General features: G+C 41.8%; 1 protein-coding gene across 1 annotated transcript in view; it reads right to left on the bottom strand.

Annotated features, from left to right (window-relative positions):
- Positions 1-27,403, bottom strand: part of myom3 (myomesin 3) — a 103,954-nt gene that overhangs the window by 20,479 nt on the left and 56,072 nt on the right. Inside the window, exons 17-29 of the mRNA XM_080211194.1 lie at positions 23,017-23,201; positions 21,784-21,910; positions 21,017-21,195; positions 17,213-17,327; positions 15,754-15,910; positions 13,787-13,893; positions 13,660-13,704; positions 10,904-11,040; positions 8,833-8,977; positions 4,666-4,725; positions 2,105-2,172; positions 1,859-1,969; positions 649-736 (exon numbers count right to left, since the gene is read on the bottom strand). Coding sequence (XP_080067320.1) covers positions 649-736; positions 1,859-1,969; positions 2,105-2,172; positions 4,666-4,725; positions 8,833-8,977; positions 10,904-11,040; positions 13,660-13,704; positions 13,787-13,893; positions 15,754-15,910; positions 17,213-17,327; positions 21,017-21,195; positions 21,784-21,910; positions 23,017-23,201 — 1,524 coding nt within the window. The remainder of the gene's footprint in view (positions 1-648; positions 737-1,858; positions 1,970-2,104; positions 2,173-4,665; positions 4,726-8,832; positions 8,978-10,903; positions 11,041-13,659; positions 13,705-13,786; positions 13,894-15,753; positions 15,911-17,212; positions 17,328-21,016; positions 21,196-21,783; positions 21,911-23,016; positions 23,202-27,403) is intronic.

Genomic DNA, 27,403 nt, shown 5'->3' with positions numbered 1-27,403 from the left:
TATAAGATCCTGAGGGTATTGACTGGGTCAACGATGAGAGGATGTTTCCTTATGGAAGAATCTCGAACTAGGGTCGCTGCTTTAAAATAAGGGATCCTCTATTTAAGACAGAGATGAGGAAATTACTTTCTCTCAAAAGGTGATGGACGCAGAGTCTTCAAATATTTTTAAGGCAGAGCTAGATAGATTCTTGATAAGCAAGGGGGTGGAAGGTTAACAGGGGTGGGCAGGAATGTGGGGTTGAGGTTACAGTCAGGTCAGCCATGCTCTTATTGAATGGCAAAGCAGCTTCGAGGGGCCGAGTGGCCTTCTCCTGCTTCTAATTCATTTCTTCATATGTTTATATCAGTTGTCTGTGTTAAAACACAAAGCAATAATGAGTTGATGGCCGGATTCTCCAGCTGTTCACGCCCCACTGCTGTTGCAAATGAGGATGGAGAATTTGCTCTCAGCAAATCTCCATTCACTGCAGCGGGACTGGAGAATCCTGCCGGCATGAACAGAAAAAACTTCAGCCAATGTTTTAATTCTTTCATAGGATTTGATGTCATTGGCAAGACCAGCATTAGCTGCTCACCCCTAGTTGCCTTTGAGAAGGTGGTACTTTGTCGCCAAAAACTTAAGAATTTTAATTACAAAACTTTATACCTTGGTTGAGCATCTCAAAAACACTAGAATCTTGCCCCCTTTCATCCGTCACTGCTGCTTTGTAAACTCCTTCATCCTTCTTAGACACCTGGAGAGAAAAAAAATCTGTAAAAATCAAAAAAAGTGCAATGGGAGAAACACTCTGGGATTTTCCTCCTTGGAATGGGATACTAATGGGATTTCTGCTTGCTTCTGTGGATCTGCCCCAATCTGTATGCATTTTCCAGGGTAAGTTTCATTCTGAAGACTTGGTCATTCCTGGTAGGATTACTACCAACGACAATGGAAAATCTCGGTGGTGCAGTACTGGGAATATTCCTGCAGCCCTTGACGATAATAAGAAATCTCACAACACCAGGTTAAAGTCCAACAGGTTTATGTGGAATCACAAGCTATTGGAGCGCTGCTCCTTCCTCAGGAGAGCAGCCAGTGCTCAGGAAGGAGCAGTACTCTGAAAGCTCGTGATTCCACATAAACCTGTTGGACTTTAACCTGGTGTTGTGAGATTTCTTACCATACCCACCCCAGTCCAAGGCTGACATCTCCACACTGTAGCACCTGAAGAGGTAGTAAGAGGCCTCAGAAGGTCAGGAGAGGCTGGGTGAAAGGTGAGGAGGCTGCCACAGGGCAGTCTGTGACTCCTGGGATCTTTCTTCAGCTGCCAAGTGGGAGCCCAGAGACAGTTAATGTCATTATGAAATGTCATCCATCTGAAACTTTAACTGTTTTCTGCTCCACAGATGCTACCAGACCCACTGAACATTTCTTTCATTTTCTGTTTCTATTTTTGGTACAGTATTTTCCATTTCTGTATTAGAATTGAGGAGGTGAAAATATCTTGAATAAAACTTACAAAGATTTTTCTATATTGGCACAGAGCTGGGCAACTGCTTCTACTTTCTCAGTATTAACGTTCATTGGAACATGTTTTTATCGCATCATTAGACAAGTCACTGGGACAAAGACAAACAGTTGTATATTGATACCAAATCTAATGAAATATCCAAGGGCTTTGGAGCCGGGACTCCAGAAAAACAAATCTGCATTACCTGGTGGCTTTAACTCCTCCCTAAAACATGTGTATAATTTCACATGTTTTAAACGGAAACTATGAGCTGGACTGTTGGGTAGGGAGCATAAAGCAAAATGTTTTAGCTTTCTGATAGATCCCACCCAGGAATGGGCACCAGTAAAACAACACGATCATTACCTTGGAGATTAAAAGGGAACTGATACCACTCTCTGAATCATATGTAGCATCCGTCATTTGTTTGCCATCTTTGCACCATTCAATACTGGTCTGGGTCTTTGTATTTGACACCTGTTTAATGAACACAGTAACATCAATAGAAATGTAGACCTCACACCAGCAGTTCTCACTAAATAATTTTAAGTGACACTAAAACCAATTACATTTATGTTGTACACAATTTCTTCGCATGGAACACATTCCTACCTTACAAGTGAGAAGGAGATTACATTCTTCTGTTACTTCCCAGTGCAAATACTTGTCAAAATAAGGCCCTGAAAATTTTGGTTGAATAAGTCATGAATATTAATTGCAACAACAACTGAATTATTAAAAGTGTTTTGAAGTGTAAAAGTTTCACTTTGGAATAACAAATACTTAACCTAAAAATGGGTGGGTTTGGTTCAGGAGGGAGGTTAAAAAGCTAAAAATCTGAAACAGGAGCCCAACGTTAAGATGTTTTAACCAGAGGTGAGATGACAGGCAGGTGACTTACCTGCTTGAAGGCAGTAGGTTTGCCACTTAAGTATTTTAACAAGGCTGCATACCTTCAGTAACATCAAGTTATTTTTAACCATAGTTCAAGACCAGCCTTTAGAAGCCTAAGGCATGAAAGGAGATGAGCGGGGTAATCGCCTTTACAGCATTGCTCACGGACTAGAAGGAGCAGGAGTATCTCCTATCCTGTGAACCCCACTGACTGTTCCCTGTTTGTGCCCCCTCTGTGATTGGATTACTCTTGATCTCTATTTACCCCACCTCTGCAATGCCTCGCAAAACTGCCACCTGCCGTTATTAATTCACACCCTCCCCACAATTAGAAACCTCCACCAAGCCCCCTCCCTCCCAGCCTTCCTCCATGATCTGCCACCCCTTCACCAGAGTGAGGCCAATTTTGATTGCCTGAGGACAGACAAAGTATGTAGCATGAGCCTCAAACAATGGAATGGTCATTTATTTATGTATATAGTAAGCTCAACTGTATGGGCGCAAGATGGCACAGTGATTAGTACTGTTGTCTCACAGCGCCAGGGACCTGGGTTCAATTCCAGTCTTGGGTGACTGTGTGGAGTTTGTATGTTAGAACAAAGAACAAAGTGTCAGCATGGGTTTCCTCTGGGTGCTCCAGTTTCCTCCCACAGTCCAGAGATGTGTAGGCTAGGTGGGCTGGCCATGGTAAATGTATGGGGTTACATGGATAGTGTGGAACAGTGGGTCTGGGTAAGTGCTCTTTCAGACAGTCAGTGCAAACTCAATGGGCTGAATGGCTTCCTTTTCCACTGCAGGGAATCAATGGTTCTAACTGCCTGTTTCAGGTGTGGGGACTGCGGACGAATTTATTTATCAGTATCAGGGCGCGGTCAGAGAATTTCGGCCAATATGCTTTTTTTAATCTATTCATGAAATGTCTTGAGATGTTCCTTTAAGTGAAAGGCATTGCTATAATTGTGATCAATAAAATGAAATATTAATCTCCAATGCAAAATACTGAAAAAGCAACTAATATGAAACCTAACCCCTTAAATCCCGAGAATGAGAAAGTGTCAGACCACAAACTGAATCTTCTATAAATGTGATTGGAAGAGAGAAATCAAATGCATACATTAAGCTAAAGAATTGTCAGGTATGTTTAAAGTAGGGTCCATGTAGGTTTTTCTAAATGGGGAAAGGCTTCAGAAATCTGAAGCACAAAGGGAGTTGGGAGTCCTGGTTCAGGACTCTCAAAATTTATGTGCAGGTTCAGTCGGCAGTTAGGAAGGTAAGTTCCATGTTAGCATTCATTTCTAGATGGCTAGAATACAAGAGCAGGGATGTACAGCTGAGGCTGTGTAAGGCTCTGGTCAGACCCCATTTGGAATAGTGTGAACAGTTTTGGGCCCTATACCTCAGAAAGGATGTGCTGGCCTTGGAGGGGCCCCAGAGGAGGTTCACAGGAATGATTCCAGATATAAAGGGTTTGTTATATGAGGAGCAGTTGAGGAGTCTGTGTCTATACTCATTAGAGTTTAGAAGGATGAAGGGGGATCTAATTGAAACTGACAGAATACTGGGAGAGACTAGAACTCGGGGGTACAGCCTCGGAGTGAAGGAACACTCCTTTAAATTTAGATGAGGTGGAATTTCTTCAACCAGAGGGTGGTGAATCTGTGGAACCCATTGCCATAGAGGGCTGTGGAGGCTGGGTCATTAAGTGTCTTTAAGACCGAGATAGATTGGTTGTTGATCAATAAGGGGATCTAGGGTTTGGGGAGAAGGCATGATTGAATGGCAGGCCAGACCCGATGGGCTGGATCTTATGATCTTACAATCTAACAAATTTGTACCTATGCTACCTAAAGGGAGGTTGGGGATCAGAAGTTTGTAATCCTCCTGGGTTTCATTTTATTCCTTTATTGCAAAGCAGGAAATGCTCCAACATATAACTAATTTCATGCTGAGTATCAAATATGATTTTGTAAATTTCTTATTTTGTAAACTCTTTGTGGTTCTTTTGCCAAACGTTGGGAAAATTGAGGAGGAACTAATGGGAGAAAACATTCTTCATTTGGGTGATTTAATTTGAATAAAAATAATCATTCTTCTGCAAAGTAAGACTGGCTACACCGTGAACAGCTCCCATTGTGTAAATATAACTGTAACAAGGAAAGAGTTGTAACATAAAACTGTAAATTAGTAACAAAATCAGGAGGCCAATGACCTTGTGTTAAGGCCCTTCACCTGCAATGTAACTACACAGATAATGTCAGTGACATTTTAGACTTTGTTACCTTGTTTTCTCTTCCATTCATTCCTTTGGAAATTATATTCTGATAAAACATCTCGGAACTCTGAAAAATATCAGACACAGCATTTTAAAATGTTTTAGGTTCCATTTCAGTTTCTTTTAATTGACAAAAAAGAACAATTTTTTGTTAGAGGGAGAATTCCTGCCTCAGATAGTTCAAATCCCATGGGGACTGGAGATAAAGCTTTGTATTCTGACTGACACCCACGGGGATATGAGAGTTTGGTGGGGTTGTATGGGACCACTCATCATGTAGGATGTGGGAGTCTATCACACCTTCCTGCCAATGCAGTAGTATCTAATAAAGATGATTATTTGGAGCAGTTTGCCAGACTGTCCTTGGAGAACAGTGAAGTAATGAAAGCATTCCCGGGCTGGTTGACAGAGAACGTGCTCACAATTCACTATAAAACAAATCACCTCTCAATAATTCCTCAATGCAAAGCAGATTTTCTGTTGCATGACTGGCTGGCAAAGTTGATAGATTTTTAAGATGCAAACTGTTCACTGAGATAGAGTTTAAGAACATAAGAACATAAGAAATAGGAGCAGGAGTAGGCCATCCAGCCCTTCGAGCCTGCCCCGCCATTCAATAAGATCATGGCTGATCTGTCGTGGCTCAGTTCCACTTTCCCGCCCTCTCCCCATAACCCTTAATCCCCTCTCTTATCAAAAACCCATCAACCCGCGTCTTAAAAATATTTAGCGAGGTAGCCTCCACCACTTCAACGGGCAGAGAATTCCAGAGATTCACCACCCTTTGAGTGAAGAAGTTCCTCCTCAACTCCGTTCTAAACCGCTCCCCTTTTATCTTGAGGCTGTGCCCCCTAGTCCTACTGTCCTTTCTGAGCGGGAAGAGTCTCTCCACCTCTATCCTATCCATCCCATTCATCATCTTATACGTCTCAATGAGATCTCCCCTCATTCTTCTAAACTCTAACGAGTACAAGCCTAGTTTATTCAGCCTCTCCTCATAGCTCAACCCCCTCAACTCCGGTATCAGCCTAGTAAACCTCCTCTGCACTCCCTCCAAGGCCAAAATATCTTTGCGCAGGTGCGGCGCCCAAAACTGCACACAGTACTCCAGCTGCGGCCTCACCAGTGCCCTATACAGCTGCAGCAAGACCTCCCTACTTTTATATTCAATCCCCCTCGCTATGAAGGCCAGCATCCCATTCGCCTTCCTGACCACCTGCTGCACCTGCAAGCTGGGTTTTTGCGACTCATGCACAAGGACCCCGAGGTCCCTCTGCACCGTCGCCTGCTGCAGTTTTTCGCCCCGTAAGTAATAGTTTTCAACATCAAAACATCAATATCAAATCCCAGTTCCACCTGTCCGATCTCAACTTGAATATTGACATTGCTTCTGCCTCAGCCACTGATCCTTGAAGTGATGAATCCTTGGCTTGAGGAGGTTTCTCTCAGCCCCTCTTTAATTGATGATTTAATCTGTGATCCTTCCTTCATGATCCCCCAATCACTGGAGTCAATCTGTTCCTATCCACCAGATCCCTTACTTATACATTTTAAACACTTTGTTCAATTTCCTGTAGTTGTTCCTTTTCTTGTTGAAATCTGCCCCAATCTGATCTGGCTGTTTTAGTCTTTGCACCTCTCCCCTTTCTAGTTGGAATTTAAACTATAATTACCATGTTGTGATCACTCTCCCCAAGGGGCTCACAGAGATTTAACTTACCCCGATCCATTTTATTACTCATATTCCAAACTTGAGATTGGAACATATAAGAAGTTAGTAGAATGTATTTCATGTATTTTTTGTTATTTATTTTTTATGAGATGTGGATATCAATGACAGTATTTATTGCCCAATCACTGATTGCTCTTGAACTGAGTGAAATAACTCCTCAGAGGCTTGTCCCCCTTCACCAGATTCCCTTTATTTACAAACTCGATTCCATTCCCAACTCTGTTTCAGGTACAAAGTCAGAATCCGGAGTGTTAGCAGGTGGTCAGGAAGGTGAATGGGATGCTGGCCTTCATAGCGAGGGGGATTGAATATAAAAGTAGGGAGGTCTTGCTGCAGCTGTATAGGGCACTGGTGAGGCCGCAGCTGGAGTACTGTGTGCAGTTTTGGGCGCCGCACCTGCGCAAAGATATTTTGGCCTTGGAGGGAGTGCAGAGGAGGTTTACTAGGCTGATACCGGAGTTGAGGGGGTTGAGCTATGAGGAGAGCAGGAAGTGTGGACTCAATCAGGAAGATCATACTTCAAGAAGCAAACCTCATGGGGGTTGTTGAAGTCATTATACTGAAGGCAGATAAATATCAATCACATCTGGAGTCACATGCAGACCAGACAATGTAAGGATGGCAGATTTCCTTCTCTAATAGACACTAGTGAATGAGATGGGTCTTTACAACAATCAATCAATCAAAGAATGGCACAGTGGTACAGTGGTTAGCACTGCTGTCTCACCGCACCAAGGACCCGTGTTCAATTCCCAGGATAGGTCCCTGCCTGTGAAGGGTTTGCACCTTCTCCCCATGTCTGCATGGGTTTCCTCTGGCTGCTCTGGTTTCCTCCCACAGTCCAAAGATGTGCTGGTTAAATGCACTGGTCATGCTTAATTCTCCCTCAGTGTAGCTAAATGTGATGACTAGGGGGTTTTCACAGTAACTTCATTACAGTGTGAATGTAAGCCTACTTGTGATTAACAAATAAACTTGAACTGATAGTTGACATTGTCACCATTACTGAGACTAGCTTTGTATTCCAGATTTTACTGGTAAATTGTCCCTAAATTAGACCTCCCTTAATCTGGCGTACACATCATTCTCTGAATTTGCACAACTTTATTGTGGAGTCCAAGAGGCGTAGACAAAGGTCGTAGGTAGGAGAAGGATTGGAATAAGGCGCTTACTGAATGTTAAAATGGGCGGTGCAGGCTTGTTGGGCCAAAGGGCCTGTTTCCTGCGCTGTGTTGTTCTTTGTTCTTTAAACTTAAATACCATCAGAGCTGCTGGGATGGGATTTGAACCCATGTCCCCAGAGCATTAGATGGGGGTCTCTGGATTACTAGCCCAGTGACATTATCACTGGGTAGTCCACTCCCTCCCCCTGTTGTACTTTGCTCTGTAGATTCCAAATACCAGATAAATGGTTCATGCTCATAAACAGGAAACAATCCTTTTCCAGCATTTGTCAAGTTAAAAATAAAGTTTAAAAAGTTTTTTTTAGTTTTCTATCAACAACTTGCAATTATAGAGTCTTTAATGGGGAAAACATCTGATACAGAGTGCTTCATTCAAGAAATTAATGATCTCTAATGGGGAGAATTAAAGGACTTGACGAAAGACACATTTTGAGGAGATTTGTAACGATGGGAGACTCAGTTTAGGGAATGAGTTCCACAATGCAGGGAAAATTTATAAGATTCCAGAGTCGGGAAGTTGAGGGTGTGAGCTGGGCACAGAAATTGAAAAGAATTCAAAAGTTGGGACGTGGGACCCTTCGGGGGAACTTAAAAACCTGAATTTTATTCAGTGCTTTGGGGCAAGGGTCCCAGTGAAAATAAATGAGAAAATGGGAATGATAGGCAGGTTGGACTATCACTGGGCATGTGGGTGATGAAGCTTTCAATCATCTGAAGCAGTTTGTAGAATATTGAGGAAATGAGCTTGGAGGTAATAAGGACAAAGCTGAGGTTTGCAACAACAGTGAAGCCAAAGAGGATGAAGAAATGTTACGGAGGTTTTTAGAGGAATGGGATATGAGAATTGAAATATGGTACATACCTGGTCTCCTCCCACAGTCCAAAGGTGTGTGGGTTAGGTGCACTGGCCATGCTAAATTGCCCTTTAGTGTCCCAGGATGTGTATATTAGAGGGATTAACAGGGTAAATATGTGGAATTACGGGGATAGGCCTGGGTGGGATTATTGTTAGTGCAGACTTGATGGGCCAAATGGCCTCCTTCTGCACTGTACGGATTCTATGATTCTAATTGAAGATCAGTTCAAAATTAAATCAGAGGATTTATTGGATTCAGCGTGTGGGGGTCAATGGAATTTGGGATTACAGCCTGAAATTAAATTCCATCATTTGTTGGATCAAAGACTTCATTATCTTTCATGAACGTAAAAGTGCCAGTATAATTCAAGAATAAATGAAAGAAAATAGACATTAACTTACTGTCAGCAATCAGCACCAATGTGAACTGACCCTTCGCTTTCCCATCCTGCAGCTGGGCTGTGTAGGAACCTTCATCATTTTCAGAGAAGTTTGGAATGATCATTTCTATAATCCCATTGGCCTTATCAAAATTAATCTTGTGACTCTGTTTGGAAAAGAGTGCATTTTTGTTACTTCATTTTAAAACTCCAACCTTTCATTCCCTCTCTTTATTTCTTTTTACCCAATGTAATTTACACTTCCCTTTCAGCCTCTGCACTGCTTATTTCACAATTCCTCGCCTCGTGTTAGTTGTTTAAGTGGGTATATAATTGTTTGTTATTTGATCCCGCGATCTGTTGTCCTCTTTTCTTTATCGTGACACCATCAGCTCACACTTGCCACGTAAAAAATGTATAACTGAAACAAAAATGTATAGCTTTGTCTGCGGATGTCCTGTTACCTCGAATTATAGTCCATTCATATAAAGGTCAATATTATTACTCAAGTCTGGCTTTGATACAAGACACAATGATAGCAATTGGACTCAAAATTTGATTTAGATTAATAGAACTGACTGAAACTCAATGATCTCTGCCAAGTGCATTATGTTTGCTCCCAGCTACTAATCAGTTTCAATAGAATTAAATTTCAGCTGGAAGCAAGTCATAAACCAAAGAAGAAGGTTCCAGAAACCAGGAAATGGGACTGAAGTAACTTCCAGGAAGACAGTGATGTCAAGGAACAAGGACAGGAATTGAAAACATGTCTTGTCCAGTGAAGTTACAGGGCAGATGAAAAGACTCTGAATTAAGGAAGTAGAGCTGTAAGAAGCAGACATAAAGCTAAAGAGGTTTGCAAGGTGTCAGAGAATCTGAGGAGACCACTAAAAGTTGGTGACTCCTTACTATGAGTCTATGACACAGGGGCGTTCCATCGCCATAGCTGGGCATTTGAGAGATTGCACGGAAGGTGAAACTTGACTGTGATCCAGGGGACAGGAACATCAGAAGGAGAAATTGTCACTTTGGATCCTTGGTGAAGACATCCGAGGAAAGATTCCAGGGCATGTTCTTCAAGGGCTGAGACCAGTTGGCTCACAGTGTGACAAGCATGTGGGGGAAATTGATGAGAAAACTGTAGGGGTTGTTTTGAGGTTACAGAGTGTGATGTATCTGACAACCATTTGTGGTTTACATGGGCTGTGTACTTACTGTGAACATTAAGATATAAGATAGGTTTTATAACTTGTGCTTTTCTTATGAATCTGTATATATCTGTAACAGTATAGTTGGAGTGAAGGAGTTGTGTAATATAGTTCTTTCCTTGTTTAATAAATATGTTGCTCCAGCCCTACAATCCAACAAGATGTCTCCATTTCTCCTATTGTCATGACAACAGATCATGGCCTTGAATTACTAACAGACATATCAAACTTTTAAATAAGATTTGTGTTTTTAAAAAGGACAAACATCTCAAAGATAGCTAAAAAGGTAAATGCTGAGAATGTAATTCAGTGACTATCAGGATTCTTGTGTGGATTATACTCAGTCCTGTGAGAGACTATGGAATGTTGCGCCTGGTGGTGTCAAGGGACTTCAGAGAGAAAGACACACTTCAAAGGAGGAGATGCAATGCAAAACCGGCACTAAAATCTCCTGTGGAGATAATGAAGGCTGATTACAGAAGATAGGAGTGTAGGGGAGGGAGGGATAAATTGTATCAATGTTCTTTCCATAACTCTCCTGTTTAGTGCCTTAAACATTTTATTATATTAGACACACATATAAATACATGTTGTTGGTGTTAGTACTCGGAACACATCTCCATGGAGAGAACTCTTACTTACAGAAATAATTGTTAGACAATTGTTTGAAAGTGATCAAACAATTAATGAATGAAGAGTTGACAATTTAGGAGAATGGAAGATGTTGTTAGGTATATTGTAATAAAATACTTAAATGAATTAGTGACATCTGAAGAGTGGGTTTGCTTTAACTAAAAATACCATTTAACCAAACAAATAAAAAGCCAGGGGAAAATGGAGTGCCAAATAAAATATTTTAAATTGTAACTATGAAATAAACGTTACCGGAGTGCTTGAAACTTCTTTCTCATTGAAGATGAATCGTAAATGTGCAGCTGGAGATAAACTCTCGACCTGCAACCAGAGGCGAACACCATCCTTCCCAAGATGCTCAACAGCCCAATTAGACTTCACGTTAATTACTGAAAATAACACAAACCAATTGAACTGTTGACAGTTTTTTAAAATTTAAATCATATATAAATGACAAATCCACTGTACCTTGGCTGGCAACAATAATACTTCTGATACCTTCAAAATTCTTGGGGTTACCATTGACCAGAACCTGATCTGGACCAGTCTTATAAATACTGTGGCTACGAGAACAGGTTGGAGGCTAGGGATGCTGTGACGAGAAACTCACCACCTGATTGCCCAAAGCCTGTCCACCGTCTACAAGTCAGGAGTGTGGTGGAATACTCCGCACATGCCTGGAAGAGTGCAGCTCCAACAGCACTCAAGAAGCTCAATACCATCCAGGACAAAGCAGCCCACTTGATTGCTACCCCTTTCACAAACACTTAATCCCGCCACCACCATCACATGGTGGCGGCAATGTATATAATCTACACGGTGCACTGAAGGAACTCACCAAAGTTCCTTAGACAGCATCTTCCAAATCCATGACCATTACCATTTAGAAGGACAAGGTTAGCAGACACCTGGGAACACCACCAGATGGAGGTTCACCTCCAAGTCACTTACCATCCTGACTTGGACATATATCTACTGTTCCTTCACTGTTGCTGGGTCAAAAACCTGGACTACCCTTCGTAACAGCATGGTGGATGTACCTACACCACCAGGACTGCAGTGATTCAAGAATGCAGCTCACCACTATCTTCTCGAGGGAAACTAGGGATGGGCAATAAGTGATGGTATGGCTAGCCTATACCCACATCCCATAAATGAATTTTAAAAAGTGCATTGTAGTTCCATTAATTTTTGCGTAACTATATTTATTTCTAGTAGATTTCTGATGATGTTGTTCATACTTCATGAGAGGGGCACACCATTTATTATTTTGCAAGTTAGATGGATTTATATTGAAGTCAGTCTGTTTTTTTAGCTAACAAAGTATAGGAATATCCTAAATAATCAGAGCTTGAGGGCAATCAGCCTTTAATTACTGGTTGATAATGAAAGTTTGGGGATTTCAAGCTGCCTGGAAATTTCCAGCTCTACGTCAGAAAACAAAACGGATTCTCTCCCTTCTCATGAACACATTTGATCCTCGAGATCAAATTGAGATATACAAGATGATAAAAGGTATGGATAAAGTAGACATGGAGTGGATGCTTCCTCTTGTGGGACATTGTAGGATGAGAGTTCACAGTCTTAGGGCTTTGGTTAGGCTGCATTTGGAGTATTGTGTACAATTCCGGTCACCACACTACCGGAAGGATGTTGATGCATTGGAAAGGGTGCAGAAGAGATTTACCAGGATGTTGTCTGGTTTGGAGGATATGGACTATGAAGAAAGATTGAAGAAACTTGGATTGTTTTCATTGGAGCGTCAGAGGATGAGGGGGGAACTGATAGAGGTTTATAAGATTATGACAGGCTTGGATAGAATGGATAGTCAGAGTCTTTTTCCCAGGGTCAAAGAGTCAATTACTTGAGAGCATAGGTTGAAAGTGAGAGGGGGAAAGTTTAAAAGAGATATGAGAGGCAAATTTTTCACACAGAGGGTGGTAAATGCCTGGAATGCACTGCTGGAGGAGGTGGTGGAAGCAGATTCTATAACAATGTTCAACGTATCTGGATAGATACATGAATAATCAGGCAATAGACGGATATGGACCACGTAGAGGCAAAAAATATTAGATTAGAGAGGCAGATGTGTTGCCACAGATTTGTTGGGTCAAAGGGCCTGTTCCTGTGCTGTATTGTTCTTTGTTCTTCACTTAATGTAAGATCTCTGCATGGTAAAACAAAGGGAAGCCAGGATTGTTAACCTAAGATTTATGCTCAAATTCAAATTTTTGCACTGGATAAAAGCAAATTACTGCAGATGCTGGAATTTGAAACCAAAAGATAAAATGCTGGAAAATCTCAGCAGGTCTGGCAGCATCTGTAAGGAGAGAAAAGAGCTGCGTTTCGAGTCCAGACGACCCTTTGTCAAATTTTTGCACTTTATCCTGCTGTAGATTTTCAACCTTTCTTATTAAAGCTTTTTCTCAAAGAAAGATTTGCCTTTGACTACAGGACATTCCGAAGCAGTTTACAGCCATTGGCGTACTTTGAAGTGTAGTCACTGTTGTAATGTCAGGAATTTGGCAGCCAATTTGCAAACAGCAAGATCCCATAATGTGATAATGATGAGATAGTTTGTTCTTATGGTCTTAATTGAGGGATGAATATTGGCTCAGCCCTGGGGAATAACTCTCCTGTTCTTCTTTGGAATAGAACCATGGAATATTTTATGTCCACCTAAGAGAGCAGACAAGGCCTCAATTTAACATTTCAGCCAAACCTCCAACAATGCAGCACTCCCTCTGTACTGCCTGCACAGATCAGACGAGAACAATGATCAGCAAAGTTAATAACAAGAAGCCTTAGCTCTGGTTGGCTGGATGGTTGGAGTATGGTGTTGATGATGTAGGTTCAATCTCCGTAGCAGCTGAGATCATTCTTGGGCCTACTTCACCCTGCTCCTTACAGATATTAGCCATGAACTGCACCCCTCAAACAACAGGATGTTACGAGGAGAGATATCATCATCATGTTTCAACAGTAAAATAACAGCAGGAAACACTTACCTGGGTTTCTTTTTTGATGGCTCAGTTTCTTTAAATTCTGCAGCTCTGAAAAAAGAAGTTTTAACTTTAACCTTAAAAGTAACAAGAGGACTAAGTTACTTTTATAAGATTGGAGCTAACCGTTTACCTTCATCTGTTAGAGTATGACTGGCTGAAACACCATCAGTCCCGAGTACTACGACAGAGTAAGTTCCCAAATCCTCTTCTGAAGGGTCAACGAAGAACAGTTTAGATCTGGAAAAATGAGATTCATGGTCAACATAGACAGCTCTTCATTTTACCCCAGAATTATTACATTTTCTAATCTGTACTTGACATAAGAGATGGACATTGTAGAACGGATGCCCCTGTGTAATTAGACAGAGGCAGAGAAATGCCTAAAGTAAGTTATATAATCCCTTCAGTGCCAAAGCAGCCATTCAGCCCATCAAGTCTGCAATAACTTTTTGACAGAGCCTCCTCAGGCCCTATCCCTATTACCTCATGTATTTATCCCTCTAATCCCCCTAACCCACATATCTTGGGGCACTCATGACCAATCCATCTAACCTGCACATTGTTGGACTGTGGAAGGAAACTGGAGCACACAGACACGGGGAGAACATGCAGACTTTGCACAGACAGTGACCCAAGGTCAGAACTGAACCCGGGTTCCTTGTGCTCAAAGCAAGCATTTGATTTGCAGTAAATTAATAAATGAATCTTTGGATTCAGAATGAATGTGGGAGGGTGGAGGAAGATTCCTCCTGGTTATTGTCTGTTACTGACATTGGAAGCAGCGATGGAATATTTTCCATATTGACTTTTTCCAGTTAAGTAGTCAAGATTTTTTAAACAAAATATCTGATTTGTTAGAATCAGAAATCCCAGCAAATCTTTCTGTTATATTTATGCAGTCACTAATACATTGCAATCAGAAAAAAAAACTTCCCTTTAGGCTAAAGTACAGGACATTAAACCACTGTAACTCCAGGCTCAAGGACTATTAACTTGCTCAACTGAATCTCCAAAAAGGGACACTAACATTTAATTATTCAGTATTTAGCAACAATCACGTCTACTCAGTAGCTATTCCCCAGATGATTCATTTAACTGGCCAATCTCTGTAAGTAGGACGCAGAGTTTATTTTGTAAATAACTGTGTAGTTTCTCTTTGAAACAGGGCATATTTCTCACAAATGCAGTAACCTTTGAAAATAGAAATTTTAATCAACTTCACTCTCTGGATTGCTTTATTTGACAGGGTAAGTGAATGGATCTGAGACACCTCCAGCATTCAGGGATTGTTACCGAGTTCTTCAGACAGCGCTGGATAATCATTTTAAAAGATATTTCCCAGTTATTTCCTCATGTCATTTTTTTCTTTGCATGTGCTAAAGATTTTCTAAGGCAACTGAAAAGATTCACACAGAAGATAAATCAGGAAGTAGAATATAAATGATTGTAAACATGAAGATAGATGAATAAATGAAACTGCAAATGACAATAAAACAATTCAAAACTGAATAATTCCTTCTCAGTTTGCCAGAATTTGTGATCAACTCTTAGATCATTGAAATGGCGAAATTGAATTTTCTAATACTACAATCATAGAAGAGAATCCCTACAATGCAGAAGGAGGCCATTTGGCCCATCAAGCCTGCACCTACAACAATCCCACCCAGGCCCTATCCCCGTAACCCCACGTATTTACCCTGCTAATCCCCCTGACACGAAGGGGCAATTCAGCATGGTCAGTCCACCTAACCTGCATCTAATCTTTGGACTGTGGGAGGAAACCAGAACTCCCGGAAGAAACCCACAGAGAAATGGGGAGAACGTGCAAACTCCAAACAGACAGTGACCCAAGCTGGGAATCGAACCCGGGTCCCTGGTGCTGTGAAGCAGCAGTGCTAACCACTTTGCCGCCATGCCACCCATGTGCCAATGGATGTAACTTAGCACACAATCTAACAGCCATCAACACTGGATCTGAGGCCAAGACAGACTGGGAGTAACCACGGCAACAAAGTTACTGCAATGCTGATCATGACCCTGTTTTATTGCTCAATGCTCATTCTCAGACTGAAGTTTCAGAATGTTCCCGATCCTTACATGTCTTCATCTGTTTCAATCTTCACCCTCTCAGGGTTTGTAATTTCTTGGTAATCTTTAGACCAAATAAACTTTGGAGCATCGGTAGCCTCAGGGTTCTTCAATGCCAGGAAAATATTCCCATCATCATCCACACCAACCTCTATCTCTGTGGTACCTGTGGAAAGTAACGCACCTCATATCAGCTTTATATACAATTTATTTACTAGTTTAACAATAGCGAATAGACCGGGCTGGATTCTCCTGACCTGCCGCTGTGACCTGTTATCTGCTGATGGCAGGGGTGGTTCACCATTGCTTGCTGACAGGATCTTCCTGCACTGGCAGGACAGGTGAGCCATGCAAAACACCATGGACAGCGGTTGGACCAGAAGATCCCACCAGCAGCCAATGGTGAGTCATCATTGCCTCCAGAAAACACGCTATTAGGTGTGAGGAGACGGCTGGAGATTTCCTCCCAAGCTATCACAAAATGATTTATAATTTAGTCTGATATAATCTCTATTAATGTTAGCCTCTTTCCAGTTACTAATTAATTAGATCACATTGGTACAGTCTTTCAGTTAAGTGGGATGAAAGTACCCGTTATTTTGTATTGAATACACAGAGGTTACAATTCTCATGGGCTGGGAACCTCCTCGGAGCGGCAATCAGCAGCAGAATGACTTGCCTGCGCTTGATACGGAAAGCAGCTGTCTCATCCCATCTTCCTGACTCCGGCTGGGAGAGACTGAAGAAGCAAAACAGCCCTCCACCACCCCCCTCAACTCCGATGGTGAAGGTATAAGGAGGGGAGTAAAGGAGGGGAGTGAAGGAGAGCACCCCTCCTTTTATGACACTGGTTGCTGTAAAGCAGGTGAGTTTGAAAATCCCAATGAAAATGAGGTGAGTTTCTAAGATCAGTGGATGGGATGTGGGAGTGATGGCCAGAATTGGGGTTGGAAGGACAGGGGAGACCCTGGAGGGTTTGAAAAGAAGGATGAGAATTTTAAAATCAGGATGTTGCCTGACCAGGAGCCAGTGTAGGACAGCAAGAACGAGGGTGACAGGGAAACGAGGGTGACAGGGAAATGGGATTTCTTGCAACTCAAGGAGCAGACTTTCTGATGACCTCACATTTCTGGAGAGTCGAATGTGCTTAATGTCTTGTTTAAAGACATTCTCCACTCAAAGATCCATTCTGTTTCTTGTGCTTAAGGTTCAAGAGTGGGATTTGATCCCCAACTTTCTAATGATCAGAGTCAATAGTGCTACCAGCTGAGCCACTAACCCTGAAATCGCTGGTTATTTAACCCTTTACACAAGATTACAGTTCTGAGGAATCTGTATTAGCTGAGATTCCAACCCTCCTGTTGTCTCCGTCCTCCATTTCCTGCCACTGTGATAGTGACAACCCAGTACATTCTTGATTCAGTTATTGGTGTAAACCTCAACAGAGATGTGCACTAAGACACCATACCTGGTCTGGTTTCTGTTCGAACGGGGTCGGAGGGCAGTGATGATGGACCAGTTCCAGCTGAATTTAATGCAAATACTCGGAAACAGTAGGTTTTGCCTTCTTCCAAGTGAGATACCTGACAACATTGAACAAAAACAGCTTGGTCACACAAATGTCATTAACTCCACTGCTGGAAAGGTACTAGCACCTACTCATGTGTAAAGCCTTTCCTACTCCCTCAATATTTGGCATCTAGTAGCATTGTTAATTCAAACTTAGGAAAGTTTCACCCGTCACCCTCAGCATGAAAGCAACCAATTGTCACCTTTTCCCAGGAAATAAACTGGAACACGCTGCAAATCACAACTGAACATCCGTGTGACTTGAATGATACTTGGACGCTAAGAGTTATTCTATAGGGAGAAATTAAACAAAGTAAATCTGTATTCACTGGAATTTAGACTGTTATGGGGTGATATGATCAAAGTTTTGAAGATATTAAGGGCAGTAGATAAGATGGATTAGAGTCATCGAGGTTTACAATATGGAAACAGGCCCTTTGGCCCCAATTTGTCCATGCTATCTTTTTTTTAAAACCCGCATTTGGACCATATCCCTCTATACCCATCTTACCCATGTAACTGTATAAATGCTTTTTAAAAGATAAAATTGTATCCACCTTTACTACTACCTCTAACAGCTTGGTCCACTCACTATCCTTGGTGTGAAAAAATTGCCCCTCTGGACACTTGTATCTCTCCCCTCTCACCATAAACCTATACCCTCTAGTTTTAGACTTCCCTAACTTTGGGAAAAAATATTGATTATTTAGCTGATCTATGCCCCTCATTACTTTATAGACCTCTACGAGATCACCCCTTAGCCTCCTACAGTCTGGAGAAAAAAGTCCCAGTCTATCCAGCGTCTCTTTATAACTCAATCCATCAAGTCCCGGTAGCATCCTAGTAAATCTCTTCTGCACTCTTTCTAGTTTAATGATATCCTTTCTATAATAGGGTGACCAGAACTGCACACAGTATTCCAAGTGTAGGCTTACCAATGTTTTATACAACTTCAATTATCCTTTCCTTCTCCCCTCTGTACTCTGTGAACAGTATGCTTTGTCTGTATAGCATGCAAGAAACAATACTTTCCACTGTATCCTAATACATGTGACAATAATAAATCAAATCAAATCAAATCAATATATTCCTTGCTGCACAGATCACAAAATTCCCCGGAAGTCTATCATTCACCCCATATAAAAACTCAGTCAATCAGATAGGTAGTAAATCAGGAGGGAAAATGTATAAAGTGAGTCCATTTGTTATATTTCTGAAATCCCATCATCAACAGAAGAACTGGTTTCACTATCTGTCAAATTTCATGATTTGATAAATAGCATAGAGGCAATCGGCTTCCAGAGCAAAAATGAAGAAGGATATTTCATTGCAACATCAGAAATGTCAGTATGCAGATAAACCAGTTCTGGATATCTTTGAACTGAATCATTGAAATTCTGAACCAGTCACAAGGCTTGTCTTTATTACTAATTTTAAACTTAAGGGAACAGATGCAAATAAATATGTTACATATATAAGTTAGGTTCCAGTAATGTTCTAGCAAGATAATATCTTTTCCCTTTCCTGTATTTGCCTGTAAATGTTAATCCCTGTTCAGATTTGCATAGGAGGTGGGGGGAACATGTTTTGTAAGTAGGTCATATCTTCCCTCGGGTTCTCCTCCTGGGTTAGTCTCCTTCTTAACACACACACTGCCCCAAGCAGCAATAATCCAATTAGCTGTGACTCCCAGATGTTAGCCAGTTCCATCCTTCCAGCTGTTAACCTTCCTCCCAGCTGTGAACCATCTGACCCAAATCTAATCCATAGCCCAAATTCTCTCTGCCGTTTGAAAAGGCTGCATAGATTCAGTGAAAGGGGATTCATCACAATCAGCTGTATCGGGAGAGTAAGATACTGGCCAGGGTTCTCCCACCTCGCCCACTGCTGGGGTTATCCAGTCCCGCTGCTGTGAAAGGAGATTCTCACTGGCAGGATAATGGGGTTTCTGAAACCGGAAAATTTCAGCTACTGTTTAAATATTGTAGCTGCTGCACAACCCAAAGTCTCAGAGGTTAGTAATGAACAAAGATAAAAGGAGTTTGTGCCAAACTTGCGATGGTTAGAATTTTGAAGAAGCTTTCTAATATTCCACTGTCTAATCTCATGGCAACATTGGATCAGGAGGAGACCATTTAGCCCTTTGAGATTGTTCCTCCTCCATTCAATGAGATGATGGCTAATTCACAGCCTAACTTCATGAATCCAAGCTTCATTATGCATGTTTGGCTAATAGCCCAGATAACCATTAGAGTACTAAAGCAACTGAACCACAGAGAAAAATAAAACATTGTTTGATTGATAGCTCAAGCTCTGATCTCTGCTGTCAATTTCATAATGTTCGTTTATACAAGTTTAAGTGTTTTCGATCTTTGTGATTTTTATTATCGATATTTTAAAGGGTCTGAATGATTGACACTTCTATTAGATTGCAGCAAAATAACATTTTTTTAACACAGCAGAAAGTTTGTAATTAATTACTTCTTTAAAAGTTTTTTTTTAATATATCCTACTGTCACTACACTTAATTGGTTCTAAACAGTGCCCAGTGGGTCAACGGGCAGGAAGCACCATAGCTTGGCATGAGGGGACCTTTTGAATTGACCTCTTAAAAGAACCCCTCATGCAGACTCAGGTTCACATCATCTCTGAACTGCTGTGAACCACGACTCTTCAGAAAACTGGCCTGATTCCATGAAGAATGCAGAGGAGTGACAGATACCCATTTCCGCAAAGCAGCTGGTTAGTTCAGGAGTGCTAGGCGTGGGCTCGACAGGGAGAAGCCTGCATCCTTTAAAGACACTCCTGAAAATCAGACAACTAGGAATGTGGTTGGGAATCCTGGAATCAGGACCCACCCGCCCTTTTTAAAGAACAAAGAACAAAATCAGCCCGGGAAACAGGCCCTTCGGCCCAACGAGCCCGCGCCGCCATCTCAACACCACCAGTCCACCTCTCTACCCATGACCCCTGTCTAATGTTTTATGGCCATCCAGGTTGAGGGAAACTGATTTAGGGACAATTTATTCCTGCCAATCAGCCTAACAGCACATCTTTGGGGTGTGGGAGGAAACCAGAGCACCCGGAGAAAACCCACGCAAGCACCGGGAGAATGCGCAAACTCCCACAGACACTGGCCCAAATCCATGTGTCTGCACAGCAATCAGCGATAGTCACTGAGCTGTCGTCTTGCCCAGTATCTGGTCCAGTTTAGACACACACTAACGACATGAAGCACTAGGCCAATCACGAACAACCAAGAGCAGCCCCAGTACGACCCATCGCGTGTATGCCCCTCGTTGGACACGAGGTGGACCGACTTAATCACAACAGTGAAAATCGAGGCCTTTGTGTCTAATATCACGTGAGATGATCTGTTATATTTTTTCTCCCTTAGGTAGGGACATATTCAGCACAACTTTGTGGGCTGAAGGGTCTATATTGTGCTGCAGTTTTTCTATGTTTTCCGCTTGGGAATCTACTTGACTTTTCCCCGCCTCCCTCCACAATGACATGGCTGATATTATGACTTCCCACATGGGAATTGACTGGAAGCCTGTATCCTAACCACCTGTGGAGGAATTATGTCTGAAATCTGACTAATGTTGTTGAGTCCCTCAAGTAGAATGTGCCACAAGACACATCACTAGCTAGCTGGGTGTACAGAAGAAAAGTCCCTGCTTTCAAAAGCTGATTTACAAACCCTCATGTGTGCTTCAAGTATCGGCTTGTCAGTTAAGGATTTCCAGTCTTCCAAATCAGTTTCACACATCTCAACGATATACCCGGTCACAGGCTCTCTCCCTGTGTACAATGGAGGTTCCCATAAAAGCAACAAAGAGGTGCTGCGAACCTCAAGAAATCTCACATCGAAAGGTGGCCCTACGGGAACAAGTCGAAAAATTATTTTGAACTTTATTATGCAAATTATCAGTTTCAGACAAAGTCAAAGGACACAAAAAGGGAAAAGTGTATCACATGCCAGAGTAAGAAGCTCGTTCCGTTTGTTAACACATTTTGATCAACAACATCATTCATTTTTGTTTATAGATGCTCAAAATCAATAAGATAATGATGTCACATGGAACAATACAGGTTAATTCAAATGTCAAAATGCACTGAGGAGTATTACAGAGTAAAGTGAAGATGCATTGAATCATGTTGCATCTGGAATAAAATACGGTTGTATTTCCATATCCTCACATGCTTCTTGGTGTGAAATATTGAAGTATTTGCAGGTAGTTTAACAGTCTGACAAGCTAGGTCTTAAACACTCCTTCCATAGCTGTAAATAATATTAGCTGATATGGCAGTTAGTGCTTTGTGGCGAGGGTATTTCACAGGCTCCCACAACCACCATACATTCTGTTAGAGCCAATGCAAAATCAGGAGCGAAAGCTCCACTCTCTAATTTGATGATTATTGTGTTAGCACCAAATTTGTCTGAAACATGAGGAGGCAACAATTCACCAGGCTGTGACATTGTCCATTCTTCACATTTAAATTGATCGCTGGCTTCAGATGGTTGTCCCACACCAGCCCAGTTCATTGCAAAGGCACGGAATTGATACAAAGAGCCTTCTGTTAAGTTTTGGACCTTCGAAGGAAAGAATAGCAAATGCAAATCACTATTCTGGGGAGAAATCCAACAGAGTACTCTGGACTGACGAGTTTCCAAACTAGAGTCTTTCTATTTTGCTTTCAAATAGCTATTATCACTCTTCAGTTTTAATCAAGCAGGGGAAGAAGAAAAAGATTTGAAAGAACCATTCCTTTATTTAATCTTTGCACATGTCTCCATCATTTCACTGCTAATTTCATCATTCTGGTATAAAGGCCACATAATGAAGGATTCTCCCAGTATCATGTTAGAAGCTCATGTCAACTTTCTCTCCATCTTGTTTGGAAACAATCTGTCCTAAACTTTGCCAGATGTATCAGCAGAGTTTCAAAACACAGTGGGTGGGATCTTATAGCCTCACCCAAGTGAGACTGGAAATTTCCTCCCGTGATCAATGGACATTCCCATTGGCCGCCCCTCGCCCGCCCTGATTTCATGGTGGTCAGTAGAATTTCGGTGAGTATGTTTCTCTGTGCAAACCAACATTTTGTCAATTCATGGGCATTGGTGGCTGGGCAGGATTTATTACCCATCCCTAATTGCCCTTGAACCCGAAGGGTATTTAAGAGTCAACCATAACCAGGTAAGGACGGCAGATTTCCTTTCCTAAAGGACATTAGTGAACCAGATGGGTTTTTAATGACAATCAACAATGGTTTCACGGTCATCACTCGACTTTTAATTCCAGACTTTTATTGAATTCAAATTTCACCATCTGCTGTGGTGGAATTCGAAACCAGGTCCCAGAACATTCCCATGGCTTCCTAGATTACTAGTACAGTAACAATACCACTGCACCAATGCCTCCCATCCTTTAATGAGGAACAAATCAAATGCATTTGAATGCTTAAGGTGCATAGTTGGTACATTTTCCTGGAATTTTTTGTGCACAACTACTTCTATTCTCATTGATGTGGCACTTTATATTCATCTGTTCTTTTGTTTTCATCTATTTATTAAAGTCACCATCTGGAGAAACTGGACAGAAGGAGCAAGATGACAGCTTGCATTTATTTCATTATGGCAAAACTAATTATAAAAGTATAACATAAATTGAGTCTAAACTTGGAATCTTAACTTACCTTGTAAATCTTTGCTTTTATAAGTTTAACATTAACTTCATGCCAGTCAGCTTCTACATCACAGTAATCCAGGAAATAGCCCAAAATTTCTGCTCCAACAGGGTATTTTGGTTCCTTCCATCCGATAACAATTTCATTCTTCCCAGAGTTCAGTTGCGTCAGGCCATAAGGAGCGGAGGGAAGAGCTTTACAGGAAAACACATGCATAAGGTCAGGGTATACGAAAGATTATTGCTCCATCCAATCTGACTCCTCAGTAGCTTAGCAATTCGAACTGACCACGTGTTTCTCTTCAAGGTAGTTGTTCGATTCCATCTTGCAACAATCTGAGCTAACTGTCTCTAAAACTTCCATTGGTTAATTGTTCCAAAATCTAATCTCCCTCTCAGTAACATATCGATTTATTATGTTCCACCTGAATCTATCCTTTATAGTTTGTATCTTGTCCCCTTCTCTTGCTATTCTGTATAAAATCAAATATTCTTGACATGTATATCTGAGTATATTAGCGCATAATATTTTCTCTCCACCTTCTTTCTAATGAAGTATCCCGTTAATGGTGGATCCACTCTAATATATTTCATTATTTAGTTGCCCAGTAGTTCTGTAACTCATTGTCTGTCTTTTCCCAATCATATGATGAGAAGGAAAAGAGAGGCTTTTAGCAGGTACGGGGGGAGCAAATAAGTGGAGGTGCTGGTGGAGTACAAAAAGTGCAGGGTGGAGCTTAAGAAAGCAATTAGGAAAACAAAGAGGGAATATGAGAAGGCTCAGGCTGGTAAAAATAGGGAAAATCTCAAGACATTCTATAAGTATATACATGGGAAGAGGATAACGAGGCGATGAGTAGGGTCCATTAGGGACAAAGGTGGCCATCTGTGGTTCCACCCAGAGGACATTGGTAGAGCGTTGATTGAATATTTCACATCTGTCTTCACCCATGAGCATGAAGATGATGATATGGAATTCAGGGAGAGAGGCTGTGAGATTCTTGAGCAACTTGACATAGGCAAAGGCAAGGTATTGGAGGTATTGGCAGTAATCTCCAGATCTGGATGAATTGTGTTCCAGGCTGCTGTAGGAGGCAAGGGAGGAGATTGCAGGGGCTCTTCCCAAATTTTTAATTCCTCTCTCGCCATGGAGCAGGTGTCAGGGGATTGGAGAACAGCTAATGAGGTTCAAATAATCAATAAACAAAAGAGAAAATGCTGGAAAATCTAAGTAAGCCTGGCAGCAGCTGTAAGGAGAGAAAAGAGTTTCAAGTCCAGGTGACCCTTTGTCAAAGCTGTGGTTCCACTATTTCACAAGGGTTGTGGAGATAAGCCAGGAAACTACAGCCTCGTGTCAGTGGTAGTGAAACTAGTGGAGAAAATTCTGAAGGAGAGCATTTATCTCCATTTGGAGAAGCAAAGTTTGATCAGGGATAGACAGAATGGCTTTGTCAGAGGGAGGACATATCTAACCAATTTGATGGAATTTTTTGAGGAGGTGACGAGATGTATAGTTGAGGATAGTGCAATTGATGTAGTTTATATGGATTTCAGCAAAGCCTTTGACAAGGTCCCACATGAGAGACTTATAAAGAAGACAAATACAAAGAACAAAGAACAAAGAACAAAGAACAACCCAGCACGGGAAACAGGCCCTTCGGCCCAACGAGCCCGCGCCGCCGCATCACCCTACACCTATTCTACCCTGCATGTCTACGAATGGGACCCTACTCAGTCAGATTCAGGGAAGAAATAGTGTCAATTTGGTAAAAACCAATTAGCCTAAGAGCACATCTTTGGGGCGTGGGAGGAAACCGGAGTGCCCAGAGGAAACCCACGCAACCACAGGGAGAATGCGCAAACTCCCACAGACACAGGCCCAAATCCATGTATCTGCACAGCTAGCAGTGCTAGTCACTGAGCTGTTGCGGCGCCCGTCTACCGGTCCAGGATCAAGCACACACACCGACATGAAGTACTAGGCCACTCCTGGACTTCCAAGAGCAGCCCACGCACGACCCGCCGTGTGCATGCCCCTCGCTTGACACAAGGTGGACCTCCACCTGTGGAATAAAGACAAAAAATATTAATCATACAGTCTGCCCTTCCAGTGTCTCCCGAGGTTTAACCCTATTTAATAGCCCCTACCATATCCCTCCATTCTCGTTTCACTCATGTGCCTATCTAACTGCATCTTAAACGAGTCCAACGTTCCTGCCTCCACCACCCTACTCGGTAGCGCATTCCAGACCCCTACAACTCTCTGCGTAAAGAACCTTCTTCTCACCTCCAAATTATACCTCCCCCCCCTCACCCTTAAATGATGACCTCTCGTGTTCGTACCCAGTCTAGGGAGCAGTCTCTCACTATTAACTCTATCTATTCCCTTCAGTATCTTATATACCTCTATCATGTCCCCTCTCAATCTCCGTCTTTCCAAGGAGAATAGCCCCAGTTTCTTCAATCTCTCCTCGTAACCCAGTCCCCCCATGCCAGGCAACATCCTGGTAAACCTCCTCTGCACCCTTTCCAGAGACTCCACGTCCTTCCGGTAGTAATGCACACGCAATACAAGATAATGTGATAAAGTGGATTCAAAATTGTCTCAGTTATCGGACATGATGTGGGTATGCCGGCGTTGGACTGGCGTAAACACAGTAAAAAGTCTGACAACACCAGGTTTTAGTCCAACCTATTTATTTGATAATATACTCACAAGCTTTCGGGGTTAGTTCACCTGACGAAGGGACTAACCCCGAAAGCTTGTGAGTATATTATCAAATAAATAGATTGGACTAAAACCTGGTGTTGTCAGACTTTTTACTCAGTTATCGGAGACAGAGGTTGATGACAGAAAGCTGCTTTAGTGACTAGAAGCCAGTGTCCAGTGGCGTACCACAGGGAAACTTGCTGGATCCCCTATTATTCATCATTTACATAAATGACATAAGTGACCACGTGGGGAGTAGGATTTGTAAGTTGGCAGATGACACAAAGATTGGCCGGATGTTAACAGTGAGATCGATTGCCTTGGGCTACAGGGAGATATAGATGGGATGGTCAAAGGGGCAGATAAGTGGCAGATGGAATTTAACCCTGAAAAGTGTGAGGTGATACACTTTGGAAGAAGCAATTTGACAAGGGAGTATTCAATGAATGGCAGGGTAGTAGGAAGTTCTGAGGAACAAAGGAACCTTGGCATGTTTTTCCATAGATCTCTGAAGGTAGAAGGGCATGTTAGTGGAGTGATGAGAAAGGCATATGGGACTTTATCAATCAAGGCATATATTACAAAAGCAAGGAAGTCATGCTGGAGTTGTATAGAACTTTGGTGAGGCCTGAGTACTGTGTGCAGTTCAGGTAGGCTGAACTCTCCCTACAAGGTGATAGGCTATTGTTATGCCAGACATTTGGACAGTCCTGGACTTCTGATGTTTCCACACTCGCCGGACGAGATTTTCCCAGTGGATGTCATCCCACAACTTAAAGCTGGTAGCCCAGTCTCCACTTATTATCTGCAGCCAGGTTTGAAAACAATAATGACAACAAACAAGACTCTTCAATGTTAAATAGTTACATGATCCCTGAGCACATTTCCTCTTGTGGCTCACTTGGAACGGTTCATTGCCTTAAAGGTACTATAAGTTGTTGCTGTAGCAGGTTTCAGGCTCTATACCTGCTGATTCAGAGGGTGAGAACACTGGCACTAAACGAAAGGCTCACTCCAACAATGGGACTTTGAGAGGGATAGTTAAAATATTAACAGTGGCTTGTTTCTCCCACTGGTATGGTCCAAGCTAGAGATATTGATCTGTTCCCATTTTCTCTACACTAATGGAGTTTGTGATGAACACATCCAGACTTCACTCTCACTCTTGGTGATCCATTAGTGAAATCATCCCAAACAGGAAGAAATATTGTGAATTCAGCCCAGGGAAAGAAAATAATGAAAGTTGATGGGAGAGCTGGATAAGCCTACTGGAAATTATGAAGGACATTTCTGTTGTACAATAGCTCATCTTTTGCTTAAACCAAATGAGTATCTTAAAATGTAAATATTAAATAGCATCAATATCTCCATCCATTATCCCTTACAACCCTCAAAGTCTTAAACATCATAAAATATTTTCCATTTTATTGTCTACCCCCTTAACATACTTCATGGATTCTACAAGACAAGTCACTTTGCTAACTGAACTCTGGATTTGAAGTTTTGAAAGACACTGATTTCTTTTGTACTTTCTTATAGAGACTGAAGAAATTTGTCCCATTTGGCAACACAATCTATTTATAGAATTCTGCACGACATAGTTTAAAAACTTTGGGACTTGAATGTGTAAATTGCTGTTCCATATTTGGAAATGTACAGCTGAATGTTCTATAATGACTGAAATTTG

The sequence above is a fragment of the Carcharhinus amblyrhynchos genome, chromosome 24 (genome assembly GCF_965287045.1).
Source record: "Carcharhinus amblyrhynchos chromosome 24, sCarAmb.v2.hapA, whole genome shotgun sequence".
Taxonomy (NCBI): domain Eukaryota; kingdom Metazoa; phylum Chordata; class Chondrichthyes; order Carcharhiniformes; family Carcharhinidae; genus Carcharhinus; species Carcharhinus amblyrhynchos.
This window is presented reverse-complemented; position numbering and strand designations above follow the sequence as displayed.